General features: G+C 49.1%; 1 protein-coding gene and 1 long non-coding RNA gene across 6 annotated transcripts in view; one reads left to right on the forward strand and one right to left on the reverse strand.

The window, feature by feature from the left end:
• Window positions 1-453: 453 nt before the first annotated feature.
• PPARGC1B (PPARG coactivator 1 beta) overlaps window positions 454-25,770 on the forward strand; it is a 117,921-nt gene continuing 92,604 nt past the window's right edge. For all 5 annotated transcript variants that reach the window (XR_014241995.1, XM_082382670.1, XM_082382672.1 and 2 more), the window contains exon 1: window positions 454-5,742. Coding sequence is in view for 4 of the 5 variants with exons in the window: in XM_082382670.1 (XP_082238796.1) it covers window positions 5,665-5,742 (78 nt within the window). In the remaining variant the exon portion in view is untranslated. The remainder of the gene's footprint in view (window positions 5,743-25,770) is intronic.
• Window positions 4,943-10,520, reverse strand: LOC309624584. Its single transcript, XR_014242034.1, has 2 exons — window positions 7,783-10,520; window positions 4,943-7,694 (listed from the first exon to the last, which is right to left on the reverse strand). It is a non-coding gene; the product is annotated as an uncharacterized lncRNA (long non-coding RNA).

Raw genomic sequence — 25,770 nt, forward strand, 5'->3', positions numbered from 1 at the left:
ACTTCCTCCATTAAGGAACTTATTACACCCTCCCTAGCAAGCTGCAGGTTGACTAGTCTCTCCCCTGTATGTTGTGGAGATCAGAGCTGTGAGTTACGCAAGAGCAAAGATTGTATTATGGTTACCATTTGTGGGCCTGTAGCACAGGCCTGTAGCACCCAGCAGGTTCTAAAAATATTTGTTGAATCTATCTATCTATCTATCCACATAAACATCATGCTGTAGTGGTCCCAGCTTTTGAATCAGACTGTTAGGATAAATTTCCAAAGGAGCGTTACTGATGATTTAGGATTGTGAATGTAAAATTCAAAGTCCTTTGTAAGTGAACTTGATCCACACAAAATTCTAGGTCAGATGGGACAGATAGGTTGATCTATCTATAGATAGATATAGATATATAGATAGGTATTTATATATATTATATATATATATATATATATATATAAAATAACCTGGTAGAATTTACATCTCTGCAAAAACAAAGAATAATTCACATCTCTGGGCCTTTGTTTCTCCATCTGTCAAATGGGCATAAGGAGGGCCCATTTATCTGTCACACATGTCTGGGATCATTTTGCTCTGTGGGCAGATGGGGAAAAAGCAGGTGTTTCTCTTCCTACCCCACTTCATGATTCCCATACTTGTGCACAGTCATTAACAAGGCAGAGGAGGGTGAATGAAAATCCGCCCTTGCAAAACTGCAAAACAGTCATAGCTGACTTCACAGCTGTTTACTGCCCTCACCTGCTGATTTGGAAACCCTTTCATCATTTGTAGTGTGTCAAAGAGAAAGTGATCTGGTAAGTATCTCCCAAATGTATTGGTGAGTTTATAAGTTAGCCCTACAGGAAGAAGAGGGCAACACAAAGAAATGCCTTGCTTATGATGGACTCTCAAGGGCCAAAAGCCCCTGTCCCCAATTCCGAGACCCTCGACTGACACAGCTGGATGATGTCTTCCACAGCCTCAGCCCTGAGAAGTTTGTCCTGTGAAGACACCTGAGCACTACCCAATCTGGAACTCTGGCTACTAGTCCTGGCTCTGCCCCTGAAGGGTTGTATGACCTCCGCCACATTCTTCTTCCTGTACAGCGAAGCTGGTGGATAACATACCCTCCACTGCCCCTCCACAGTTCTCAAGTTCTACAATTCAATAGAAGATGGAGCTGGCTTTCTAAATGAATACTATAAACCAGGTAGCTTTTTAGTTCCTCTTGGCTTGAGTCCCTGCCTCCTGGGACTGGAGAAATAGGTGGGAAATAGGTGTGTGTCTGACTCCCTGGTCTGGGTCAGAGAATCACAGAGTTATGGGCAGCTGGCAGGAAACCTCAGTGATTATCAAGACCCATGTCCTATCTCCCCCATTCACTCGACAAAAATTCACTAAGCAGTTGTGTTGAATAGAATGTGGGCAGGGGTGGCAGCTGTTGTGTTCACTGATCACACTGGCTGGCACATAGTAGGTGTTCATTAAACATCTATTGAATGATGGGTAGTTTCCTGCAGCAGAGTCATTTAGGGGAGCATATGAAATGCAGATGCCTGGGCCCACCGTAGACCTATTGAACTGTAATCTCTGCTGATGGGGCCCAGGTGACTGACATGACTCCAGAGTTTGAGAATCATGGCTGTAATATCTGAGTAAAGCACTCTCCTATTATCAGAAGGGAGAAAACACTGATGTTTTTTACTTTTGAGGATTTGTTGGTAGTGACTAAAATATTCAAGTCAAATAGGTTCACTTTGCTGTAGCCATTTCCATGGAGCCTGGAGCGGTCTGGGCTTCGCCCAGGGTATGGGCAGGGCAAACTTTCACTAATCTCGGGAGAGGCAAGGCCAATAAAAAGGCAGAGGAGATAGGAGTCGAGGCACATGAAGTCCAAGTTTGGCATGATTATTGCCCTTCACTTGAAAGTCATAAAATAGGAAATGTGCCACCATTCCAGCTTCCCGGGAGGGGTTGCTGGTGTGAGGTTTTCCTCAATCCCTTTCAAGGGTCTGTGGCTTAGACCATGCACAGATCTGGCTTCAGATCTCAGCTGTGTCTCTAACTGCTTGGTCTTGGGCTAATCACTTTAACCCCTTTTAAGCTTTTGTTTCCTCAGTCATAAAATGGATATCACACTGCCCACTACTCAGGGTTGTTGAAGACAATCTGACATGATATAAACTCAGGTGTCTGGCACATGCACAGTACAGAAAAGCTGTTAAGTTTAGGTTGATACCTATAAACTGCCAGAATATCTGGGCTGGAGTGTTCAGTAGATGTTGGTTTAGCCCGAGCCTTTTGTTTTTACAGGTAGGGAAACAGCCTCAGAGGGGGGAAGCTAACTGCACAAGATCACCTAGCCTGTTAGGTTTCTTGAGGGCTTTTATGGATCAGAGAAGGTGATGAGGTTGACTCTGTGGCTGGCCCTTGATAAGGGAATTCCTGGGATAAGGTGTTTTTGTAAAAGAAGCTGGATATCTCAGGTGAGGTGCCTTTTCACCTGAGTTTCTTGCCAGCCAGAAGCCCATTCTGAGGACACAGGGGTTAGTAAGAAATGCCCTGAAGCTGGGCAATTTGTGGCTTTTCTATCAACATCAGGGTTTTAAAGACAAAACCCATTGGGCGAGCGCTGTTGAGGGCTTCCCTGGGAGGCCCTGTCTGGCACTGCCGCTCTGCCAGGCCAAGGCTAGAGATGGCTGGCCTTGGGGACCCTCCAAGAATGGCCCCTGGGTTATAAGGGGCACAACACCAATCAGAGGCCAGGCTGGATCTGGTAGGGACACTTCTTGGAAACCGAGTCCTGTGGGGCTCTGACTCTGGTGCCTATGGGCAACAGCAGAAAAGCAGGGCCTTAGGAGTGCTCACGTCCTTAGTGCTAATGCGGATGACACTGGTGATGGTGGTGACGACGATGAGCGTGAGAATTAGCACTTCCTCTTTGCCAGGTGCAGGGCTAGGCAATTTATTTTACAGGCATTGCTTCATTCAATCCTCACAAGATCCCTACCTGGAGGAAACTGAGGCTCAGAGAGGTTAAGTAAACAACCAAGGGCACAAAGTTAGTGAGCACCAGGATTCAAATCCAGACCTATTGGAGTTCAAGGTAGCCAGCAACCTGTAAGCACTGGAGGAAAGGAAAGTAACATTGGCCAGGACCTCCGAGAGACAAATATTTTATCCCCATTTTTACAAATGAGGAAACAAAGAAACAGAGAGGTTAGCATTTTCCCCATGAAGTCAGGTACTGTGCCAAACACTTTCCATATGTCATCTCCTTGATCATCATAACATCCCTATGAAGTAATTTTTTTTTTTTAAGTATTTATTTGTTTATTTATTTATTTATTGCTGCATTGGGTCTTCGTTGCTGCGTGCGGGCTTTCTCTAGTTGTGGTGAGCAGGGGCTATCTTCGTTGCGGTGCGCGGGCTTCTCATTGCAGTGGCTTCTCTTATTGTGGAGCATGGGCTCTAGGCGCACGGGCTTCAGTAGTTGTGGCATGCGGGCTCAGTAGTTGTGGCTCACAGGCTCTAGAGCGCAGGTTCAGTAGTTGTGGCACACGGGCTTAGTTGCTCTGCGACATGTGGGATCTTCCCCGACCAGGGCTTGAACCCGTGTCCCCTGCATTGGCAGGTGGATTCTTTTTTTTTTTTGGCAGGCGGATTCTTAACCACTGCGCCACCAGGGAAGTCCTGAAGTAAGTAATTCTATGATCCCCATATGTGTAGATGAGGAAACCAAGGCCTGAGACTAAATGACTTGCAGGTGTTCAAAACCAGGCATTCTGACTAGAGGGCCCATGCTCTTAACTCCCTGAGTTGCCCAATATTGGAATGAGATGTGGTGGGCTGGACCAGAACCTGGGACTCCTGACTCCCAGGCTAGTGCTCCAAGGTTACATGTAGGATTTCTCTCTCTCTTTTTTTTTTTTTTTGGCCGCGTGGCATGTGGGATCTTCGTTCCCTGATCAGGGATCGAACCCGTGTCTGTTGCATTGGAAGCGTGGAGTCATAACCACTGGACCGCCGGGGAAGTCCTAGGCTTTCTCTTGGGATTCATTGTCCCTTAAAAGCGCACTGGTCTAAAGCCCAAAGAGTGAAATCATGCCCTGCGGTTCTGGGAACCTCAGGCTGCAGAAGAAGGAAGCTCTTGCCCTGGTGTTCAAGTCTGAGCAGGTGTACTGTGGACCCTCCCTGTTTCCTCCTCTGGCTGGGAGGGAGCCCAGGTAGGGCAGGCAGGGTGGGTCAGACCTTGTGAGTGCAGGGTGGGAGGAGAGCAGGAGGCAGGAGCGCCCAATAAAACAGGCCTAAATCTTCCTGCCTTCCTGCCTTTACCCAGGCGGTGCCCTCATCTCCTGCCTGGCAAACAGCAGGGCATGATGATGAGAGTTCAAGGTTGGCGTCAGGAGACCCGAGTTCTGGTTCTGGCTCTGGCACTCACTCCATGTGCACCCTTGACTCTGGGCAGTTTCCTTATCTACACAATGTGTGGTGGTGGTAATGGGGGAGCAAAATCCTCTGGGATTTTTAGTTAACACATTATTTATTAAGAACCTACTATATACCAGGCACTGGAGACATAGCATGTGCAAAAGCAGATTCAGGCCCTGCTTTCATGGGTCTTAGAGTCTAGTAGGAAGAGATTCCAAGATCAAATCTTCACTGAAACTAATGTAAAATGACAACTGTTAACCAGTGTTTTAAAGGCCTGCAGAACTAAGGGATCCCAGGATGGTGGGCGTGGGGGGAGAGGGAATGGGTTGACAGTCTGAGGGGCAGCAAGGAAGGATGCGGTGAAGATGTGGTTTACTAGATGAATGTCTGCTGGCAGGGGACAGCACCCTGTTGTGAGATGGTTCACCCAAGAAACTGGGAGGAGGCCAGTGGGCCTGGGGAAGCATGCAGGAGGCTGGCCATTTCAAGGCATTGTGGGTCACGGTAAGAGAAGTCATTGAAGTTTTGGGGTTTTTTTTGGGGGGGTGGGGGGAATTAGGGAGTGAGGGGATACTTAAGAGAGAGAGAGAGAGGGTTACATTTGGAATATGGGTCAGCGCATCTTCTAAGGAAAAGATTTTTTTAAAAGCCACTCCCTCTGAGGAGCCTTCCCGGATTTCTCCACCTTTGACTTATGGTATCCCTCCCTCTCTGGCCTGCAGCCTGGCATGACAAACTCAAGCCTCCAGGGCAGCCAGACCTGGGCTTTGTCTTCCTGCACTGAATTGCACTGTGGCTTCAAACGAGGTCCTCTGCCTTCCCAGGCCTCAGTTTCCCCAGCTGTGCCGAAGCAGGTTGTCTCGAAGGACCCGCCCAGTGCTAACGCAACGTGATTCGCTCTGGCAGGAGCGGTGGGCTGCCCGCATTGCTGCGCAGGCATCGGACTGCCGGCTGGGGCACCGTCACCAGGCTACGGGCGCTTTCCTCCCAGGCAGGGGGCAGTGGGAGAGGATCGCGGCGCCAGACGTTGCGCAGGAAAGTGGGGGCGCGACCCCCTGCTCGAGCGGGCACCGCGCGGCCCCGCCCCCGCAGCCAGCTGCCCTGCGGCAGCCGGGGCCCGAGCTCCGCCCTCCTCCTCCCGCCGGCCTCTCTCCCTCCTCCCGCCTCCCTCCCTCGCTCGCTCGCTCCCTCCCCCCCGGCCGGCTCGGCGCTGACTCCGCCGCACGCTGCAGCCGCGGCTGGAAGATGGCGGGGAACGACTGCGGCGCGCTGCTGGACGAAGAGCTCTCTTCCTTCTTCCTCAACTATCTCGCCGACACGCAGGTACGGCCAGCAGGGGCCACGGGCCCGGAGCCAGGGCTGCTGAGCTGCGGGGGCTGCCGCCGCAGCCGCGGAGGCCGGGAGGCAGCGGTGGGCGTGTTGGGGGGATCGGGGGTTCTAGGCTGCAGAGCCCCGCTTCCGTGCACCCTGCGATGCGCTTCGTTACGGGGACTGGGAGCTGGAGGTCCCCCCGCGCGTGCCGGAGCGTTGGGGGCGCTACGGCCGCTGGGGAGGGTCTAGCCTTCGTTGCTTGGAGTCCGGCCCCCACGCCCGCAGAGCTGGGGGGTTCCACGCTTCCTTGGGGAGGTTGAGCCGCGCCAAGGTGTGGGGGACCCTTACGCTGGCTCTGGGTGCGGGAGGCGCGCCCTCAGGCTCCCGGCACTTGCCGCCGTACTTTCACGTGGACTTGTGGCCCGGGCACAGGCGCTTGCCCCGGTCCCCGGAGTCCCCTGATCCTCCAGTCTCGGATACCCCGCGTTCTGCTGCTGCCCCCCACCCACAAGGCTCCCCCAAAGCGCCAGCAGCGCGGAGTTTTCTGCCAGTTGCCTGCTGAAGGCATAGGGGTCTGCGGGGCACGTGGACATGCGGGCGGGGATAGAACCTTCCTGGTTTCGCTACCCGGCAGAGCCCCCGGGGGGAAAAGCACGGCAGGATGGGGGCGGAGGACTGTCTGGGGATGCCTGGGTCCCCCTGCGGCGCGCGGCCCCGGTGCGCGCTCGGCGATGCTGGGGGAAGGGAAGGCGAGGCGGCGTCCCGGGCTCTGGCGGCGCCTGGGAGCCCCACCGGAGACACGCGCGTGACAGGAGAGGGTGCCCTGGTGTGCCGGGAGTGGCGGGGGGGGGCGACAAGGAAGCTGGTGACTTGGAGACAGGGGCGGGGGGGGGGTTGCTGCTGGGATAAGCTGCACCGAAAATGGCAACACAAGGCGTGCGCGCCCCCAACCCCTTCCCCAGTTTTCCCCACCGCATGCCTGTTGCAAGCATAAAGTTTGGCCCCATAGTTAGGGCTTTTTCTACGGCCGCCCCGCTGCGGGTAGCGGGGCGGCTGGGGATGCGGCGGAGCCGAGAATGAGACCCCGGATGCGGGCGCATGCCTGAGCTCCGAGAGGGGCTGCTGGGCGCTCCCGGGCGCGGCTCGCTAGGGCTGGTTTGGTACCTGGAGTCGGAGCGCTGTTGCCGGCTTGTTTTGCATAACACTGGAAGGGAGGGGGAAGTCGGGGGGGGGGCGGGATGTGGGAGGGGAGAGAGGGAAACTTTGCTTCTTGTTATATCTGCCTGTCTTTGGGCGGCAGCAGCTGTCATGGGACCGGGTGGGCGGGGAGAGGTTTGCTAGCTGACTCCTTGCCTTGAGATGCGACTTGGAGGGGACGCAGCAGCCGAGACGTTCAGCTCTGGCGGACTCTGGGTGGCGAGTCCTGGCTGGCTGCTGGAACCGCGCGGCGTGGCGGGGTGTCGCCGAGAGGAAGCCCGCCACGCGCAGGAGAAGGCCGGTCCTCGCCCGCTGCGGACGTTCATGCGTCAGGGAGCCGTGGGGCCTCGTGGTCGGTGGCGGGCCCGCTTGGGTGGGTTCCGGGCAGGGGCCGAAGCGGCTGGTGGCGTGTGATCGCGCTTCCCCAGGCCGGGGGAAGAGTGTGATGAACGGTCTGCGCGCGCGGGTGTGTTTGTGTGCACACGCCGCGCGCGCCGGGCGCGTACCTTTACCTCTGACGAAACTGCAGTGGAGCTCCCGCGGCGGTCACTGGGCGCAGTCACTCGCCCCGCTCCCATGTCTGCTCCGAAGGCGGATCCCAGCCCCGGCACCACCACGGCGCCCCCAGCCCCCCAGCCGACAGCCTGGGGCCAGGGGGACTGGATGCGGGGTGGACCGAGTTGCCGCTAGGAAAGTTCTGCCCTCGGCCCTCTTACTTGTCTGGGGGGTGACTCCAAACCTCTCACTAAGACGCGGATGAAGGAGGCCTGAAATAGCCAGAGACTTGTTCAGAGACCCATAGCAAGAACTTGTCCGTTTTGGGTTTAACTCCATCTTCTGTGTTCTTTGGCTCACCAATAATTATTTGCCCTTTTAGCCGTCTGGAGTGCCTACCCAGCAGGGATATTTCACCTAAGGAAACTTGAAAATTGGGTAATCAGGTATCAGCAGAAGCAGTTCAGTGAAAGTTAATCCGGGACGTTTTGCTTTTTTTATTTAACCACGTGATAGGCTGAGGCTCTTCTGGTGATCTTTGCCGGCCCAACTTGGGAAATGTAATTGATAGGGGGAGCTTTGCAGCCGCCCCTAGAAGGCTCATAGAGCCAGCCGGAAGAGGACCTGGGCGGGTCATCGCGTGCCTCCTCATTTTACAGTTGAGGATAGAGGCTGTGAGGGCTGAGCGGCTGGTACAGGACCACGCAGCCAGTGGGTGACAGAGCCATCCAGGGCTCCTGACTCCAGGTCCTGTGTGTTACCTCGAAATAGCACTGGACTTGGAGTCAGAAGGCCTGAGTGGAGTCGCCTTCCCCACTCTCTGGCTGGGTGACCCCGGAGCAAGCCATTTTAACTCTCTGAGCCTCCTTTCCTCCATCTGTCAAATGGGGTTGGTGGCGCCGCAAGAGAAGGCCCGCGGTTGCTTGCGGTGAGCACTGTTTGCATGTGAGATGTCTGTTGTTCCTGCAACTTCCTCTCCTCCCCCCCAGACCCTCCCTGGCCCTCCCCTCCTCCATCTCCCCCTTTGGAAGAGGTGGGGAGAGTGAGTAAAAAGGTAATTTATCGGCTTTATCCCAAAGGCTTGTCTTTGGTGGCTAACCCAGGGTTAGATAGAGGGAGGGCTCCTGTTTAGGACACTTAACTTTTACCCATTCAGGGCAAAGTTCAGAAATTCGGCAGACCAAGGATTGTGAAAGTTTTTTGGAAAGGTTTGGGGCATGTTCCCAAAGGACTTTGGGTTGGCTTCCCTTTGTTCAGGCTGTGCCCCTTGCCTGCAGTGCCCTCACCCACCATTCCTGCATGACCCTCTGCTCTAGCAGGCCTCCCCAACCCGGCTTGCCCTGCTTTCTCTAGCCTCTGGTTTTCTTAGTCTGTGTTATACAACCGAGCACTTTGTGTGTGCATTCTGTGTCCCAGTAAGATTCTGGAACTAGAGTTGTGCCTTTCATCTCTTTGTGCCCCTGTGGCACCTGTCACCATGCTGAGCTCCTTTGCTCAGCTCTTGGCTAGGCACAGGAATTACAGACAAGGGAAGCTCTCAGGCTGGCTGGGGAGACAGCTGGGCAGAGTATGGGAGAGAGGAATGCAGAGGGCTGCAGCTGTGGGCAATGACTTAGGCTCCAAAGGCCACACAGTAAGCCCACACTAAATATGGGTTGTTCGAAGTCACTTGGGGCATCAATCATAGATGCCCAAAATGTCAGAGTTGGCAGGAACTTTATTTTTATTTATTTATTTTAAAAAATTATTTGAATTTTATTTATTTATTTTTTATACAGCAGGTTCTTATTACTTATCTATTTTATGCATATTAGTGTATATATATCAATCCCAATCTCCCAATTCATCCCACCACCACCATCACCCCAGAGTTGGCAGGAACTTTAAATCATTAAGTCCAACCTGTTATCATTTAAAAATATTTAATTATAGAATTGTTGGGAAATACTGGCATGCATAAAGAAAAAAATTGAAAATATGTAATCTTACCCAAACATAACCACTCTTAATTTTTATATATTTTCCGACTTTTTCCTATTGATTCCTATGGATTATATCTTTTGTACACAAATGGAGTCATTCTTTACATACTAATTGTAACTTGGAATCTCACTGTTGTAGCTTGCTTTTGTTTTGTCCTCCAAACTATATGCTGTCACTGTCTTTCCACATCAACAGGTGTTCTGCTTTATATCTTAATGGTTATATAATATTAAGGGTTGAACCATAATGCATTTAATCAATCCTTTATTGTTAGTCATTTAAGTAGTTTATAATTTTTTTTTTTTTTGCTCTTGTAAGCCATGCTGAAATGAATATCTTTGCATATGTCTTTTCTTCATTTGAATTCCTAGAAATGAAATTACTCTGTCAAAGGAACTATGCAGGCGTTTGGTAAACACATTTCTGGATTGCCTTCTAGAGAGATTGTGCTAATTTCACACCAGCATTGTGTGGGAATGCCTGGTTCCTCATACCCTGATAACTCTTGGTATTTTAATTGTTTTTCATTTTTACCAGTCTGTTCATCAATAAATTTTGTCACCTTATTGTTTTAATGTGCATTTCTTTGATGACTTGTGATGCTGAACCTTTCCCCCATATGATTATGGGCCATTTGTGGTTCTGTTCTGTGAAATGTTGTGTTGGTGAACTTGGCCCATTTTTCAAATGGTATTCTATCTCCTCATTGTTCTAAGACTGGATCCGAGCACCCAGAAGGGGCTCATGCCACATGGAGAATTGGGGAAGCTGTGTTGACTAATGTTGACTGCTAAGTCTGGAGTATTGCTGCCTCCACAGCCCCTGAAGCCAGGGTTAACTTCTTTTCCAAGTCAGGGTTCTGGCCATCTATAGGGGCAGGTTGAAGTGAATCCTTTGCTGGGTGCCTTTACCTACTCTTCACCTGTGTGAGACCCAGGGGAGTAACTTTTTCACCTGAGCCCAGAAGGGGACACGTTTGCTGGATTTGTTTACCAGAGGCCCAGGGTTCACTTTCACTGGGGCTTCCTGGCTGGTGCTAATGATCAGGATGCCTGTGAAACCCAGGAAAGGCAATGGCCCAGCAACTGGGCCCTGGGGGCTTATATTTCCCCTTCACCCTAGGGCCCTCCTCTCCCCAGCTGGTGCAGGCCAGCCAGAAGCTTCATCATTGCCAAAAAAAGGTGAGTCACCCTTTTTTTTTCTGTCTCTGGAACAATAGAAGGAATACTGGTTTGAGTCAGAAGCAGCCTTGCAAATGGGAGCTTGGATTTGGGCTTAGAAGTGAGTCCCTAATACGAGCACTGCAGTATTAATGGCTATCTCCTATGACGATGATGCATCATCGTCATCATCCATGCAATTTATTGAGCATCCTCTATGTGCTGTGTGCTCTGCTGAGCCTTCTATTTGCATTATTACATTTCATTCTCATAAAGATTCTACAAAGTGTAGGTGCTATTATTCCCATTTTACAGATGAGGCATTTACAGTTTCAGAAAACTCATTGACTTGCTGAAGACGATCTACCTACATTACCTTGGAGTAAGTGGAAGAGCCAGGATCAGTGGGCAAGGTCCCTAGACCTCTTGACTCCAAGTTCCATGAAGACAGGGACTACTCTCTTTCTGTTCATAGTTGTTTTCCAGCACCTTGAGCAAATGAAGGCCAATTGTAGAGAGAGAAGGCAGAACTCATAAGTCCCTCTGCTTCTCTAGGCCTCTGTTCCTCAGTCTATGAAATGGGGATATTAGGCCCTAACTCTCAGGTTTGGGAATTAAATAATCGAATGTATATAAAATGAGCATCCAACTGCTGTTCACAAAACTTGGAATCTTTCTCTCTCTGAAACACTTTAGAAGGGCAAGAGCAAGGATGGAACTAACTCCCGCCCAGGCAATCCTTTCTCTGTAGGAAAGGGAAGCATAGTTCTTGTGATATAAAGGTGGAGGGAACCCAAATAAAGTCATTTAGAAGAGAATGAGCAGTGTTGTTTACTGTCTCTCCTCTTCCAACATAGTTGAATGCCTCACATACATCCTGTGGACACTCAGCTGATGAGGAATCAGTTGGATTGTACCGACGTTTCTGTTCCTCCGACTCTGGTCTAGATCCTTGTCCATTGACAACTGGATTCCTGCATTTACTACCAAACAGATCTTTGCCACACCAGACTTCGCGCTCTCCTACTTGTCCTCAGCCTTGATGGCAGATCTGTCTTCCTAGCGTACATGTCTGATGTCACTCCCTTGCTTACACATCACCCACGGCTCCCCAGTACTTTTAAATTAAAGGCCAAAGTTTAGCTTCATGTGCAAGGGCCTTCAGGTTCTTGAAGTGGGAGAGTTAGTCCCCTGACTTTATCCTGAGTTGTCTGCTTTCCCTTTGGGATCCTGGTCCGCCCCAGGCTATGTCATGAATCTTCTTCCAGGAAACGTTGGCTCATGCAGCTGTTTTCTGTCTCCTCTGTCTCCATTTCCACTATTTCCATTATTTATCCTGCAAGATTCAGCTCCCATGCCATCATTTTGGTGACGCCTTCTCACCTCCAGGTACCACTACTCCATCCCATGTGTGGCAGGGAGCACTCTGAAGTCAGCCTAGCTGGGTTTGAGTCCTGGTTCTGTGATTTACTAGCCGTGAGACCTTTGGTGGGTCACGTGACTTCTCTGAACTTACACTTCCTCATGTGTAAAGATAACGATAAATAGTACTTCCCTGATAAAGCTGTTCTGAGGAGTCAATGAGAATCAAAGGACAAAATGGATTGAAAGCACCTCACACAATGCGTGGCATAGAAGCACCCAATAATAGATGCATCTCTTCTAACATAGGTCTTGTTAAGTGTTTAGGAAATCACTCCAGATTGTTAAGCTCTATGAGGGCAAGGACTTTTGTTCACTTCATTGACCATTTTTTCCCACAATGAATAGACAAGTGCCTGGAACACAGTTCAGAATCCTCACTGAGTGAACAAATGAGCTACACTATGAGCCTCTTCAGAGCATGTGTTCCTGAGAAGAGACAGACTAATAAAACGCTTGTGGAATGACCTGAAAGGTCCTCTCCAGGCCTCCATCCCCACCATTTTAATGTATTCAGAGCTTACCCGCATTTCAAGCCCCGGGTCACACCTGACTGCTCTGGAAGGCCTGTGAAGCACACTGTTCTGCCTCTTCCACTGACGTGGAGGGTGCCACTTACTATCTACTGGTGCCTGCGTGCTTTTTTTTTTTTTTTTTGGCTGCTCGGCATGCGTGATCTTAGTTCCCTGACCAGGATCGAACTCGTGCCCCCTGCAGTGGGAGCTCGGAGAGTTTTAACCGCTGAACCGCCCGGGAAGTCCCTGCCTGCATGTATGCGTTTAACCCTACAACTAGGATGACAACTCAGGGAAGGCAAGAAAAAATAATTTTTATCCTGGTCTAGCACTGTGGTTACCCATTAAGCAGATGAGTTTTCGAGCAGAAGAATGTTCTGTATGATTAGGTGTCAGGTTCTCTGCAAAGAACTTTGTATTTTAAACATTTTACGGTGGAAAATGTCGAACATACACAGCAGAAGCCAGTGGTGGGTAGGGAATAGGGAATCTCCATGCCCTCGACACCCAGATTCAGCCATTTTGGACCAGGGGCCACTCTTGTTCCTCCATCCACAGAACACATGTCCTCTATGGCTGTTTCAGTGTGTATCTGTGAAGAGACTTTTGAGTACTGTTGCATGGGTTTCTTCCAGTAATGCTGAGGTTGCTTCTGTTTCTCCCGTTTTGTAAGTGATGAACTTGAGACACAGAGAGGTTAAGTCATTCAGGGTCTTGGAACTAGTGAGTGTCTAACCTGGGATTTGAATGTTGGTCCTTGAGCAGCTCCCTCTCCTCAGCTTGTGAGGGATCTTGGAGTGCATCAGATCTACCCCTGCCTTTCCCAGAAGAAGGGACACTGGGGCACAGGAGAAGAAGCCATCTTGCTGGAGGAAGCAGGTCTCTGACTCTCTGACTAGTTCTTTTCCAGTATCAGGACTTGAGGGGAGGGTGGGTCTTGGCTCTCAGAGAGGGACAGGGTGACAGTCCTTGGAGAGACACTGCTGCCCAGGGTGGCTGGCCTTTGTGGTGGCTGTAGGACCCTGGGGTGCAGTCCACCACCACCCTGGGCAGGCTGCACGTTCTCCCTGCTCTCACTGTTCCTAAACCCCAGAGGCCTCACCCACTTCCCTTGCAGTTGACCTTGGTTTTCTCATTAGATGCTGAGGACCATCCCTTGAGGGAGACAGGGCTGCAGGGTTAGGAGTTGACAGAACTGAGAGGAGGGGCCTGGCCTGAAGTTACATAGCTAGACCATGGTGGCAGCAAGACTCCTGGGCTCCCTGACCTGCTCTTTCCTTAGGGAAGAGCCTGAGTTGCAGCTCAGGTTAGAGTAGGAGACCAGAGAGACTTTTAGGAGTTATTGGCAAAGTCATTGATTAATTATCGCCAAAGGCCTGTAATTACTGCTCAGTCTTTTAGGAAAGAAAACAAATGTTTTCTCTAATTATTTGTTTCTGTGGCTGAGAGGGCTTTGAATCCTAGGATTGTACTATGCTTGGGGCAAGCCCTGTGGCCTTTGGCACAAAATTTCTTTGTGCCTCAGCATTTTTATCTAGGAAATAGGACTGATAGTAACATATACCTTAAGGGGTTTTAGGAAAGGCTATTTGAGATGATGCCTGTAAAGTGTTTCAAAATGCCCAATAAATGGGAGCCATTGTTAATAATAAAAACAGGCAAATATAATTCAGATCTTGCTACTTATCTTCCCACTGAACTCTTGGTCCTTGATCCTGTCTTAGCCCTGAGGTTCCTAGTATTATGATTTCCTTTCCCCTATACTTCTGGGGGGACTGAAGAGGAATCCCATCCAGCCTTAGCCAGGTGTTCCAATGCAACTTTTAGGAAAGCAAATCCAGTTAGATGCTGCTTGAAGAGAGGAGAAGAAATATCAGATAGTGATTAAGAGCTCTGGGCTTTGGAGTTTAACTGCCAAGGGTTTAAATCAGCATTCTACCATTTACTAGCTGTGTGACCTTGAGCAAGTGTCTTAACCTCTCTGACCCCAGTTGCCTCATGCAAAATTGGGGAGAATTATAGTATGTTCTTAGGATAACTGCAGAAGATAAATATGCCTGCCACATTGCCTGACATATAGCAAGCACCCAATAAATGGTAGCCTCTGTGAAGATGACAATGGTAATTATGTAAATACACCAAGGTAAACTTGAGCTTTCAGGGAGTTGGGAGTGCCTTAGAGACCATCTTGCTCAATGCCCTTACCTTGAAGTAAAGAAACAGACAGGGAGCAGACCAGGGAAAGCCTTCAGATCACCCAGCAGAGGCAGGACAGGACCCCTGGCTGCTATCTGCTTGGCCAGGGCTGGCTCTGCATAGCAGGGACTCAGCTGTCTGAGACCCACTGTCTGGGAACTCAGCCGGGAGAGCCCTGCTTGGCTGAGATGGATGCTCCCCGGCGGCTCTGCCGCGTGTTTTTTCCTTGTGCTTGCCTGGCAGAACAGAGTCATTTAGCAGAGGGAGAGCGAGGAGACGTTAGAAACCAGGCCCTGAGCAGTTGCAGCAGCCGGCCCACGAGTGGCTCCCTGATGTTGCCATGGCAAACAGCCTTGGCAACGTGGCTGCTTGAGCCTTTATTTCTGGTCTCAGTCTCCTCTCAGAGAAGTGTGGTACCCAGGACACTGGGGAAGGCCCTGACCTGGTTCTTTCGCACTGAGGATGGCCCAGCCTCCATGCTGCTAGTGACCTCAGGCCCCAGCAGCCCCTGCTCAAAACATCTGCAGGCCCACCCTCAATGACCTGCAGAATCAAGCTCCTTGGTATGGCATTCGGGGCCTCAAATGCCTACCCATTTATCCATCATTCCATCCATCCATCCGTCCGTCCGTCCGTCCATCCACTCATCCAGTACTATTGATCATGCAACACTGTACCCATTGCTACAAGAGCAGAACAATATATTATTTTTAATGTGGATCCTGATGTTAGGTGTTCCTAGGCCGCCCTCCTCTTCAACCATATCCTTCAACCGTGATGGTGATGAGAACAGTTAACAACTGCTAACCCTTTCAAGCAACAGCATTTAATCTCAGAGGAACCCCATGAAGTGGTTCCCGCTGTTACCCCCATTTTACAGTTGGGTAGACTGAGGCTGACTACCCAGTTTGAGGTGCTGGTACTGTTCTGCAGTTCCTTCCCTATACCTGGTAACCACTAGGGCCCCTACCATGAGGTATCTGTTGCCCCTCCCAATCTCCAACAGCATCCTTCAAGGCCAGCTTGAGTGCTGCCTCCCCTAATCCTTCTCTGAGAAGTGCCCCCTTTTTGCTCTGTGATCCCACAGTCTATGGCAGACATTTGCATGTCCTGCCTTCACTCTATTCTGTCACCCTGATTCGTTTATATCTGGCTATAAGGGAGAGCTTTGAATGTCCTGGTGAGAAGTCAGCAAAGGTTTTTGTTAGTATTATTATTTATAACAGTAACCATAGAAAATAGGTAACATTTAATGACCACTTACTATGTGCCAAGTACTAAGCTAGGACCTGCAGGTACATTGTCAGGTAAAGGAGTCTCAGCTACCTGGTGAGGTTGGTCCTATGACAAACCAGAAAACTAAGGGTATAAGAAGTTCAGTGACTCACCCCCAATCACCCAGACAAGTAGTGGAAAGGCTGGGATTTGAGCCTAGGTCTGCCTGGCTTCAGAGCACATGGTCTTAACCACTGCAGTGTGACTAATCTGGCTGAGCATATAGAAAGGACTGGAGTGGGGGTGATGCACAGCAGGAAGGAGGCATCTAAACTTGCCCTCAGCCTGGGGGGCTCAATGGAAGTGAGTGGATGTGGGAGAGAAGTGACAGAGTACAGGGGGCTCAGAGTGGCATCCCTATAACTGAGATGGCGGGGGGGGGGTGGTGGGCAGAAGAGAATTTGCTTTGGGGGAAGATTTGTATGGGGAGTAGATACCTATTTATTCTGGGCCTACTGTGTGCCAGGTTTGCCCCCATCCCTGGCCTTCCCTGGAGCTTGTTAAATGCAAAACTCTGGTCCCAACCTGTGATAACCTTTGTGTATGTGTTTATTCTCTACTGTTCTCTCTTCTGTAACCAGTCAGGACCAGAGCTCCCTAAGGAGAGGGGTCTCGTCAGGCTGGTTCAGCATCAAATCCCCCAGTGCCTGGACAGTGGCTGGCACACTGTAGGTCCCCAATAAATATTTGTTGAGTGACTAAATGAATGAACAAGTGCTGTTTGATCTTTCAGGAAAGTCACCAGTCATTTGCCTGGCCCCAGAAGCTCCTTCTTTGTGCTTGGAGCTAGAATGTGTGGGTGAGGGGTATGTGTGGGGATTGTACTGGTCCCCACAAGGGCCCCACTGCCCTCATCTCCAAGATAAGCCTTGCACACAAAGGAATCAAAGGCAAACATTTTTTTGGAGCCTCCAGAAACCCCTATCAGAGCGCACCTCCAGTGGGCAGGTCTTTGTGGAATGTTAAACCACAGGTTAGGAATCCAGTCTGTTACAGGGCGTTGCTCTGGCCCAACTCGGGAGGGGCTCAAAGCTTTAGGAGTCTCGGGTATCTACAGGGAGGGATTTGGTCAAATGTCCCTACGCCTTCCAGGGAGATTGAAACCAACACCTTACACTGGGCCTCATGTCCATTGCCCAGCTGCTTATTCCAGAGGGGCTGGGCAAGCTAGCCTCCACTATGGAGGAAGCAAGTGGGGAGGGAATCCAGGGAGGTAAAGGGGGGGAGGGATCACTCAGGGACCAAGGACTGTACTCTCCAGCCCAAAAGGATTAACTCTAAGCCATATGCATCATTCCTTGCTCAGAATGCCCTCAAGACTCAGTCTGTTCCACAGAAGATCACTCCTTACCCTTCCTGCCTAGGGCCAATTCACTCTTCCTTTACACACAATTCTTACAAGCTTGGCAGTCTTGTCCATGCCTCAGGACATTAGAAGCAGCAAACCAGTTTTGTTAGCATGTGTCCGTGCAAGCGTGCGGTTCCACCAGAGACAGAAACACGTGGACTCAGCACTGAAAACCACTTGGGGCCTTTTAGTGAAGGGACGAGGAGGCGCCTTGTTCTTTGTTTTTTTTTAATTACCCCTATTTAGGGGTAATTTAATGATTTTTAAATATAAATTTATTTTTATTTTTGGCTGCGTTGGGTCTTCATTGCACGCGGGCTCTCTCTAGTTACGGCGAGCTGGGGCTACTCTTCGTCGCAGTGCGTGGGCTTCTCATTGTGGTGGCTTCTCTTGTTGCGGAGCACGGGCTCTAGGTGTGCGAGCTTCAGTAGTTGTGGCACACGAGCTCTAGTTGTGGCTCGCGGGCTCAGTAGTTGTGGTGCACGGGCTTAGTTGCTCCGCAGCGTGTGGGATCTTCCCGCACCAGGGCTTGAACCCGTGTCCCCTGCATTGGCAGGTGGATTCTTAACCACTGCGCCACCAGGGAAGCCCAGGCCCCTTGTTCTGAATACATTACTGTACAAAAGTACAAAGCTAATGCATGGTAGAGACAGCGTGTCATCTCTGAGGAAAGGTATATTCTGATCAGTGTTCTCTGTTCAAGGGAGTAAGAAAGTGAAATGTATTTTGGTGTTACCGTCTAAAATAGGAAGTCTGTCAAAAGCAGGAAAAGTTTCAAAGTTATCTGTTGATATAAACTCTGCTTATTGTGAGCACACATTATTTCTCGATAATGCGAGATGAAGAAGGAGTTAGTCTAGCCATAAAAGTTTCTTTGAAAGTTGGTGCAGTCTCCTCTGCTGAGATGTTGTCTTTTGGATTTCCAAGGCTGCATGGAGTAGTAGAAAGAGCCTGTGACAAACGCTGAGTGGCTTCAAGAAACCATGTAACCTCGTGATGAATGAGAGCAGACTGTCTGGTTTAGATCTTAGCTTTATGACTATTAGCTGTGTGACCCAAGGAGTTAGTCGCTCTGTGCTCTAGTTAGCCAGCTCCCAAATGGGAATAATAATAGCTTCTACCTGCCAGAGCTGGTAGAACTAATCAGTAGTTCTCAGCCATGAGTGCATATCAGAATCATCAGTGTAGTTTTAAACAAATAATAATTATACGTCTGAAGCCATCCCAGACTTACTGAATGAGGATCTTTGAGAGCAAGCCCTTAAGCGTCTATGTTTTTAGAAAGCTACCTGTCATAGCACCCCTGCTTTGGGCCTAAACAATCAGATACTATTTGTAGAGTGTCTGGAATTAACTCTGTTGTCCCCTCCCTTCTCTGTCCTTCCTGCCTTAGTCCAGAGCACAGGATACAAACGACGGAGAAGCAGATAGAAGGCCCCTATATGATGCCTGTGTAAAGCAGGGCAGCTTCCTTATCTGGCATTTCTATTTGATCTTCACATCAATCTCGTGTCATAGGCAAGAGGAGAGCAGATTTCCCATTTTACAGAGTGGGAAGTGGAGCCCCAGAGGGTGATTTGACAGGATCCTGCAGTGAATCAGCTTTCAGATATTTGTCTTCATCCCTCTGTCTGTCCTCGAGCCTCAGCCACACACACACACACACACACACACACACACACACACACACTTCTAGGGCAACTCAGGAGGTGGGGATCGTGATGACTTCAAGAGGGGGGTGGGTTGGAAGAGGAAGAAAGGAGGGTGCCCAAGGGAATGCAGGTTATCTACAGACCCTTAAAGATCAGCAGGTGCAGGTTGTCATGCCAGGCCATATGGTGGTTTAGAGCTAGAACCCACTTCTTCTGATGCCCAGTGAGTTGTCCTCCCAGCTATATTTGCTGCTTCTATGGAGAGGACAGGGTTTGGCTCCAGTGATAACAGGAGTAATCTTCCGGCTAGTGTATGAGGCCTTTGCACATGCTGTTCCCTCTGCCGGGAATGCTCTTCCCAGGCATAACCATGGCTTGCTGCCCCCTCACCTCCTCCAGATCTGCTGAGACATCCCTCCTCAGAGAAGCCTTCCCTGATCCTCCTGCTCTGTCCGCTTTCTATCACAGTACCATGTTCTCGTTTCTTTAAGGTATTTAAGTATCCCAGATACTTTCTTATTTATTAATTTGTACCTCATTGATTGCCTGTTGCCCCTGTGGGAAAGGAAGCTCCATCAGGACTGGACATTGCCTATCTGGTTCCCACTGTACCCCCAGAAGCTAGCCTAGAGCCTGATGCATGGTTGGCATTCACTGAATATTTCTTGAATGAATGAATTCAATTTTTGTTGAGCCCTTAATCTGTACTGGCCGCTGTGCTGAGTTCACTTGACTCTCTCAACAACCCCAGGAGATAGAGCCTCAATCTTCAGATGAGGGACGTGAGGCTCAGAGGGTGAGTGGGGGCTGGGGGAATAGCTCCTCTGCTGACCAAGCCAGGCACAGGCCCCCAGGGGCCCGGCAGCGCCCTGCCCCCAAGGAGTCATGCCTCAGTGCCCCAGTGACCTCACACTACTTGCTCCCTAGGGTTGGGCATCAGCTCCTCCCTATCTTGTGGGTGTCACCACGGGCACCTGCCCAGCAGCACCTAGGCCTCCAGCACTTGCTCTTTGTCCTGGTGGCCAAGGGAGGGGCTGCCTGGCTTGCACTTTGTGGACCAGCCCCCAGCAGGAATGTGGCAATCTCCCACCTCTGGGGGTGGTCTCAGGCTAGAAACTGCAGCAGGCGAGCCTAGAGGACAATGATGGTATCTTACCGGAAGCTTCTCTCCCTAGAGACAAAGTAGGCCCAGATTAGTGGATCAAGTCATGGGGAGAGCTGAGTGGGCTAGAGGATGAGGTCAAAGGCATGAGAGGGAGGAGGGAGATGTAGAATCCACTCCAGAATGAGAAGAAATACTTTGTTCAGGTGACCGCACAGTTATTTTTCAAGGATCCAGTTGTGGGACAAGCAGAGGTAGAATGGTATCAGCTGGTTCCAGTGAGGGCCTCAGCCTGGGGTCTGGATTTTGAGGGTCGGTGGAAGGCAGCTAGAATAGTGGTTATGACTAGAGCTCTGAATTGGGGTCTGAGTCCAGAATCTGTCATTTAGCAGCTGAGTGGCTTAGGGCATGTTACTTAATCTGCCAGGGCCTCAGTTTCCTCACCTGTGAAATGGGATAATAGTAAGTATATCAATGAGTGGTTGAAATGATATAATGTCTGAAGAACTTAGTGCAGTGCCTGGGGGTGGTTTATTCTCCTTCACAGTGACAATCAGTGACTGGTTGGTTTGATGACAGATGGGTGGCAAAAACTGGTGGACCTCATGAGGTACAGAATCATGGATTATCAGTTGATACCTCTTCCTTTCCCTATCCATGCAGCAATCACTCCCTCTGCGCAGGAAGCTAGGATTGCAGATTTGAACAAGCCCTGCTTCCCGTCTTGGGAAAAACAGATCCGCAGGTGGCCGTGAGGGTGACCAGGGCAGAGGGGGTGTCCAGGCAGCTCGTGTAGCAGAAAGAGTAGTATTGAGGGATGGACTGGCTGACTCGGTGGGGAAGGGCATCTTAGGGAGAGGCCAGCCTGTCATAAGGCCCAGCACGTCCTGTGGCTGGTGAATGAGCAGTGAGTGACAGAGGTGCAGGGGGGGCGAACATGAGCTCCTTCCCCATCAGTGGAGGGTTTGAGCTGGCTGGATGACTCCTGTGAGGGGGAAGAACATACAGGATGAACTAAGTGTCTAGAAGAATCACAAGTAGGAGCACCAAGATTTCCAGCCCTAGGAACCAGCAGGAGGCTGCTCTGAAGGAGTGGGGAGGTCTTGGGTGGGGAGGTGACTAGGTTTTCCCCGAGCCTCATAGGCAGGATGGAATGAGTGGTGTCACCCTGTGGTCTGTGCAGCCCCAGGTGTGGAGTGGAGGCACAAGCCTGGGGCACAGCTTCTCACCTGCAGCCCTGACAGAGGTCCTTTCGCCCAATGAAGCCGCACTCTCCATCACGGTGAGGCGGGACCCCGCACAACCACTGGGTACTTGATGGACAAGGAGAAGGCTAGTAGCTTTACAGAGGAAGCCTTCAGTAAATTTAATGATGATAGTGATAATTATTGCCATAATAATAATTATTATTACTCGTCTCACCTCTACTATTATCCCTTTTAGCTTATCACTGTGCAATTCTCATAGCATTTCACATCCAGATTTCACAACCTCGTGATGATTTTCATTTCCGTTTTCCAGACAAAGAACCTGAGGCCCAGAGATATGGAAATGTCTTACCCAATAAGGTCCTTGTTGCAGGTACTTGAGAGGAATGTGGGATTTGTGGCCCCCAGGTCTGCAAGGTCGAGAAGGGATGGTGTTTGAAAGGGCTCTTGTCTAGGGCCCTTTGATGTCTGTGCCTTGTCTAGACTGAGTTCCGAAGATTATCTCGAATTCTCCTTGGAGCAATGATCCCCAATCTTTATGGAGTTGCAGCAGCCTTCCACTGTGTGATTTTGCAATAGCTGCAGCTCCCCCCGTAAAGTGTAATTTCCATCTATTCCTCTAAGTCTGAGGTAGGGAAGAGAAAATCTTGTTTAGAGAATTTTGTAGCTGCCCTGGAGATTAGAGTGCCACGGTGAGAGTGTTGTACCTGGCGGTCTGGAAGAAGGCCTCGGTTCAGGTCCTGCCTATCCCTCTTTGCTGTGTAAACCTGGACAAGTCTGGCCCCCTCTCTGGGCTTGAGTTTCGCCATCTCTGCCATGCTGTGACTTATCCTTTTTCTGTCGCAGGGGCTGTCTTGTTTTGTAAATTCTGTTTGAGGCAGAACTGCCAGGTACTGGATAGAGAGGGAGAAGGTTGGTTACTGGAGACGCCTGGAGCTGGGAGATGGTCACATCTCAGATGGGCAACATGATTTCCCTCCATCCAGCAGGCAAAGCCAGTGGCAGGTCCTTAACTCCCCTGGTTGTGTCCCCTTTGCTGGTGACAGGTGTTGACTTTTCTTTGAACTGCAAGTTGGAAGAAATTTGTCATGGGATCATGTGCCTTAAACGCGTGGGTTTGGAAAGAGGAGAAGGTGGAGGAGGAACTCCAGGCAAGAGAATCCCCAATTTCCAACCTCCCCAGTGAATCACGGAACATTTGGATAAGTCACTCATGGGGGTGGAAAGATTGGGTGAAAATCAGGAACTTTGGGCCAGATTTTTTTAAAGGAGCAAATTATTCAAAATCCTCCACTGATAGATTACATCTAAAATTGATTTCTTCCTTTTTTTCCACAGTACTGTTTTATCTATCTTGAATCATTCTTTTATCTGTAAAACTGCCTTTTAGCTTTCCTCTCTGTTTTCGTTAAAAAATATTTTAAGAAGGGAGGGAAGGTGTCAGTGAATTCTGAGATACCCCGGGGGTCTGCACACTTGGCTGTGGGTGCTCTGTGAGGCTCAGGATGGCCATTCTTGGGCCCTGGTCTCTGGTGCCTTTCACGCTTAGATCCTGCTGGCTCAACCACAAGGTCTGCAATTATTTAAAGAAAGCTCACAGCAAGTGGAAAAAGAGCGACCACACTTACCGTACCATGTGGCCAACAGGCAATTCAACACCAGAGCTACCCAACTCCCTCCAGCCCTCACCAGCTGCCGGATTCTTTTGCATTTTGCAGCCGGGTGGATTAGGTGACGGAGGGACTGACAGGCAGGTCCATGTGCGCTTGGTGGGTGTGCGCAGGCAGCCTGGCCCTGCTTCAGCCTGGAAGATGACATCTGCCTGCATCCAGGGGAGGCTCTGCTCTGAGCCTTACAGAACAAGTTAATTGAAAAGCAGTTTTGTTGGGTAATAGAGGAAGCTAAAAATGATGGAATTTAAAACAGAAATTTTATATCTCTATAACTCAGACATTTGTCTAATTGCTCCATAATTCACCATTAATCCCAAGGTGTTTTGGAGAAATACTTACTGCCTTAAAATTTTTTTTCTCATTTTATATTTTCATTGGTTTTTCAACAAATGTATCTGTTTTTAAATTAATATTTAAAACATTTTTAATAAAAATTTTAAAATATTAAAACATTTCCAGTGTTAGGAGCTAACTTGTCAGAGAAAGTGAGGCTACCTCCATCCTGTAATCTCTTACCCTCAAGAAACAACCACTCTTAGCAACTTGGTGTATTTAAATGCCTTTCAACTGAATAAATCATTCTCTGTTTTACTTTTATATACATTGTATTTTCTTGTTATTAATATAAAAGTAGCAGGTGTTAATTTATTGAAATTTAAGGGACTATAAATAGGCAAAAGGAAAAAAAAATCCCACACCCAGAAACAACCAGTCAAGAGCAGTGCTTTTTTTTTTTTTTTTTTGGCCTGTTCCACCTCCAGCCAAACTTCCCTCCTTGGGCACACTTCTGTCTTCTGGTCCTTTATGGACTGATTTCTGCCCGTGACCTTGCGAAACAGAGAACTTCAACTGAAGTCCTGGTTTAAATGTTGCCCACCATGTGACCTCTCTCCTTCTTCATAAAATGGGATCAATCCCTGCGTTGCCGTGAGAATGCATGTATCATGGATTCCAAAGCTAATTGCAAGTTTTAGAGTCACAAACAGATGTAAGGCAGTGTTATTACTTGACCAGCCTGGGCCCACTACAGTGACCACTACTGTTTTAACTCAGGCCATATCAAGTTTGGACAATATCTGATCATCTCCAAGTATTTCACATGACTGATCACCATTATGCCCCGGAATTTAATCACCCCAGAGGTTTGGCTTTTATTGCACACACTGTGCATCACATCTTTTTAGATATACGTTTGTTAATATGTGCAGAGCAAGATAAACACCTGTGCTGGTAGAGAAGGTATTTAAACCCAGACTTCCTGATTTAGAATCTTTTACTCAGCCAGGCCATTTAAAGTGTTAACTGATCCACCTTGTGATTGAGGCTGCTATCGGAGCCGGCCCACGGGGAAGAGGTTTGGTGGGGGTCATGTGGAACAGGCCCGGGGAAGATCCAGCTACCTAGCAAGTTAATTTTCATGCTGGTTTCAACATACAGCATTGTTCAATGGGAAAGAGACAATAGACTTGCTTTTGTATTTATTTTGAAAATGTAATACATGATCCTCCTTGAAAAATTGTAAAAGTTACAAATGGAAGTCTTGTGCTCCTATCCCCACAGCAGCCCTGCTACCAATTTCTAAAATGTTCTTCCAGAGAAAAATTGTGCAACCACCATATATATGGTCTAACTTTTGCCTCAATTTTTTGCTCAAATGGTAGCCAGCTAAGATCATTGCCCTGCAACTTGCTTTTTTTCCACTTAATGTTATATCTTAAAGATGATTTCATATCAGTATATAAAGAAAGATCTGCTTCATTTTTTGGCTTGACTGTAGTTTTCTTAACCAGTTTTCTATTGGACATTTAGGTTATTCCTAATTTAGTGCTGCTATTAGTCTGTAGTGAATATTTCTGTATGAGCGTTATTTTGCACATGTGTGAATGGATATGTAGGATAAATACTTCCAAGTGGAATTGCCCAGTTAAAGGGTGTATGCATTTAAAATTTTGATGAATGTTACCACATTCCCCTTCATGAAATTACATCAGTTTTGCATTCCCACAGAAATGAATAGGAAATGCTTGTTCACCAACACAGCATGGTATTAAACTTTTTTGATCTTTGTTAACCTGGTGTCTCTTTGAAGTTTTAATTTGCAGTCTTTCTCTCATGGTTAAGAGTCACTTGTGTTTCCTTTCCAATGAACTGCCTGTTGTGTTGCTTATTCTTTTTCTATATGGGTGTGCTTGTTTTCCCTCCACTTTCCCTTACAGTACCCTGGGACCTTCTTGGGCTCCACCCTCCTCTCTGGCACCCCAGCTGAAGGAGAAAGCCCAGTGGACCAGAATGAGGATTCACATCCTGGTCCTGATACCCACCTGCTGTGTGACTTGACTAAATCGCTTAAGTCACTCTTTCCCACTCTGTAAGGTGAGGATGTTAGTTCAACAGCAGGGTTTGTTGGATAGATGCGATAATCAATGTAAAAAGTGTTTTATAAACTGTAGAAAGCTGTACAAACATAATACCACATTAATATTTACTTAGTTTCAGATGAGTGAAAAGATTTTAGATTCTTAAAGCTTCAGAGCCGTGTCATCTGGTTAAATAGGGGTTAAATAGGTGGGGAAAGTGAGGCCCAGAGAGAGTGGACCTGCCAGAGTCCTGCATCAGAGGCTGGTCTGACGGGGAATGGGGTCCTGAGTTGTCTTGCTACAGTAGGAGCCACAGGTTATGAGCCGTTTCCTCGAGAGCATCCTGATTTTTATAGTAAATTATTCTATTTCCATGACAGCCTCTCCCTTTCAGGGGAGTGCTCTGTGGCTGAACCCCAAGAGCCTGTGGTTCAGAGCTGTGAGGTATCTAGGTTGG

Source organism: Balaenoptera borealis (genome assembly GCF_965194805.1).
Source record: "Balaenoptera borealis genome assembly, chromosome: 2".
NCBI classification, from domain to species: domain Eukaryota; kingdom Metazoa; phylum Chordata; class Mammalia; order Artiodactyla; family Balaenopteridae; genus Balaenoptera; species Balaenoptera borealis.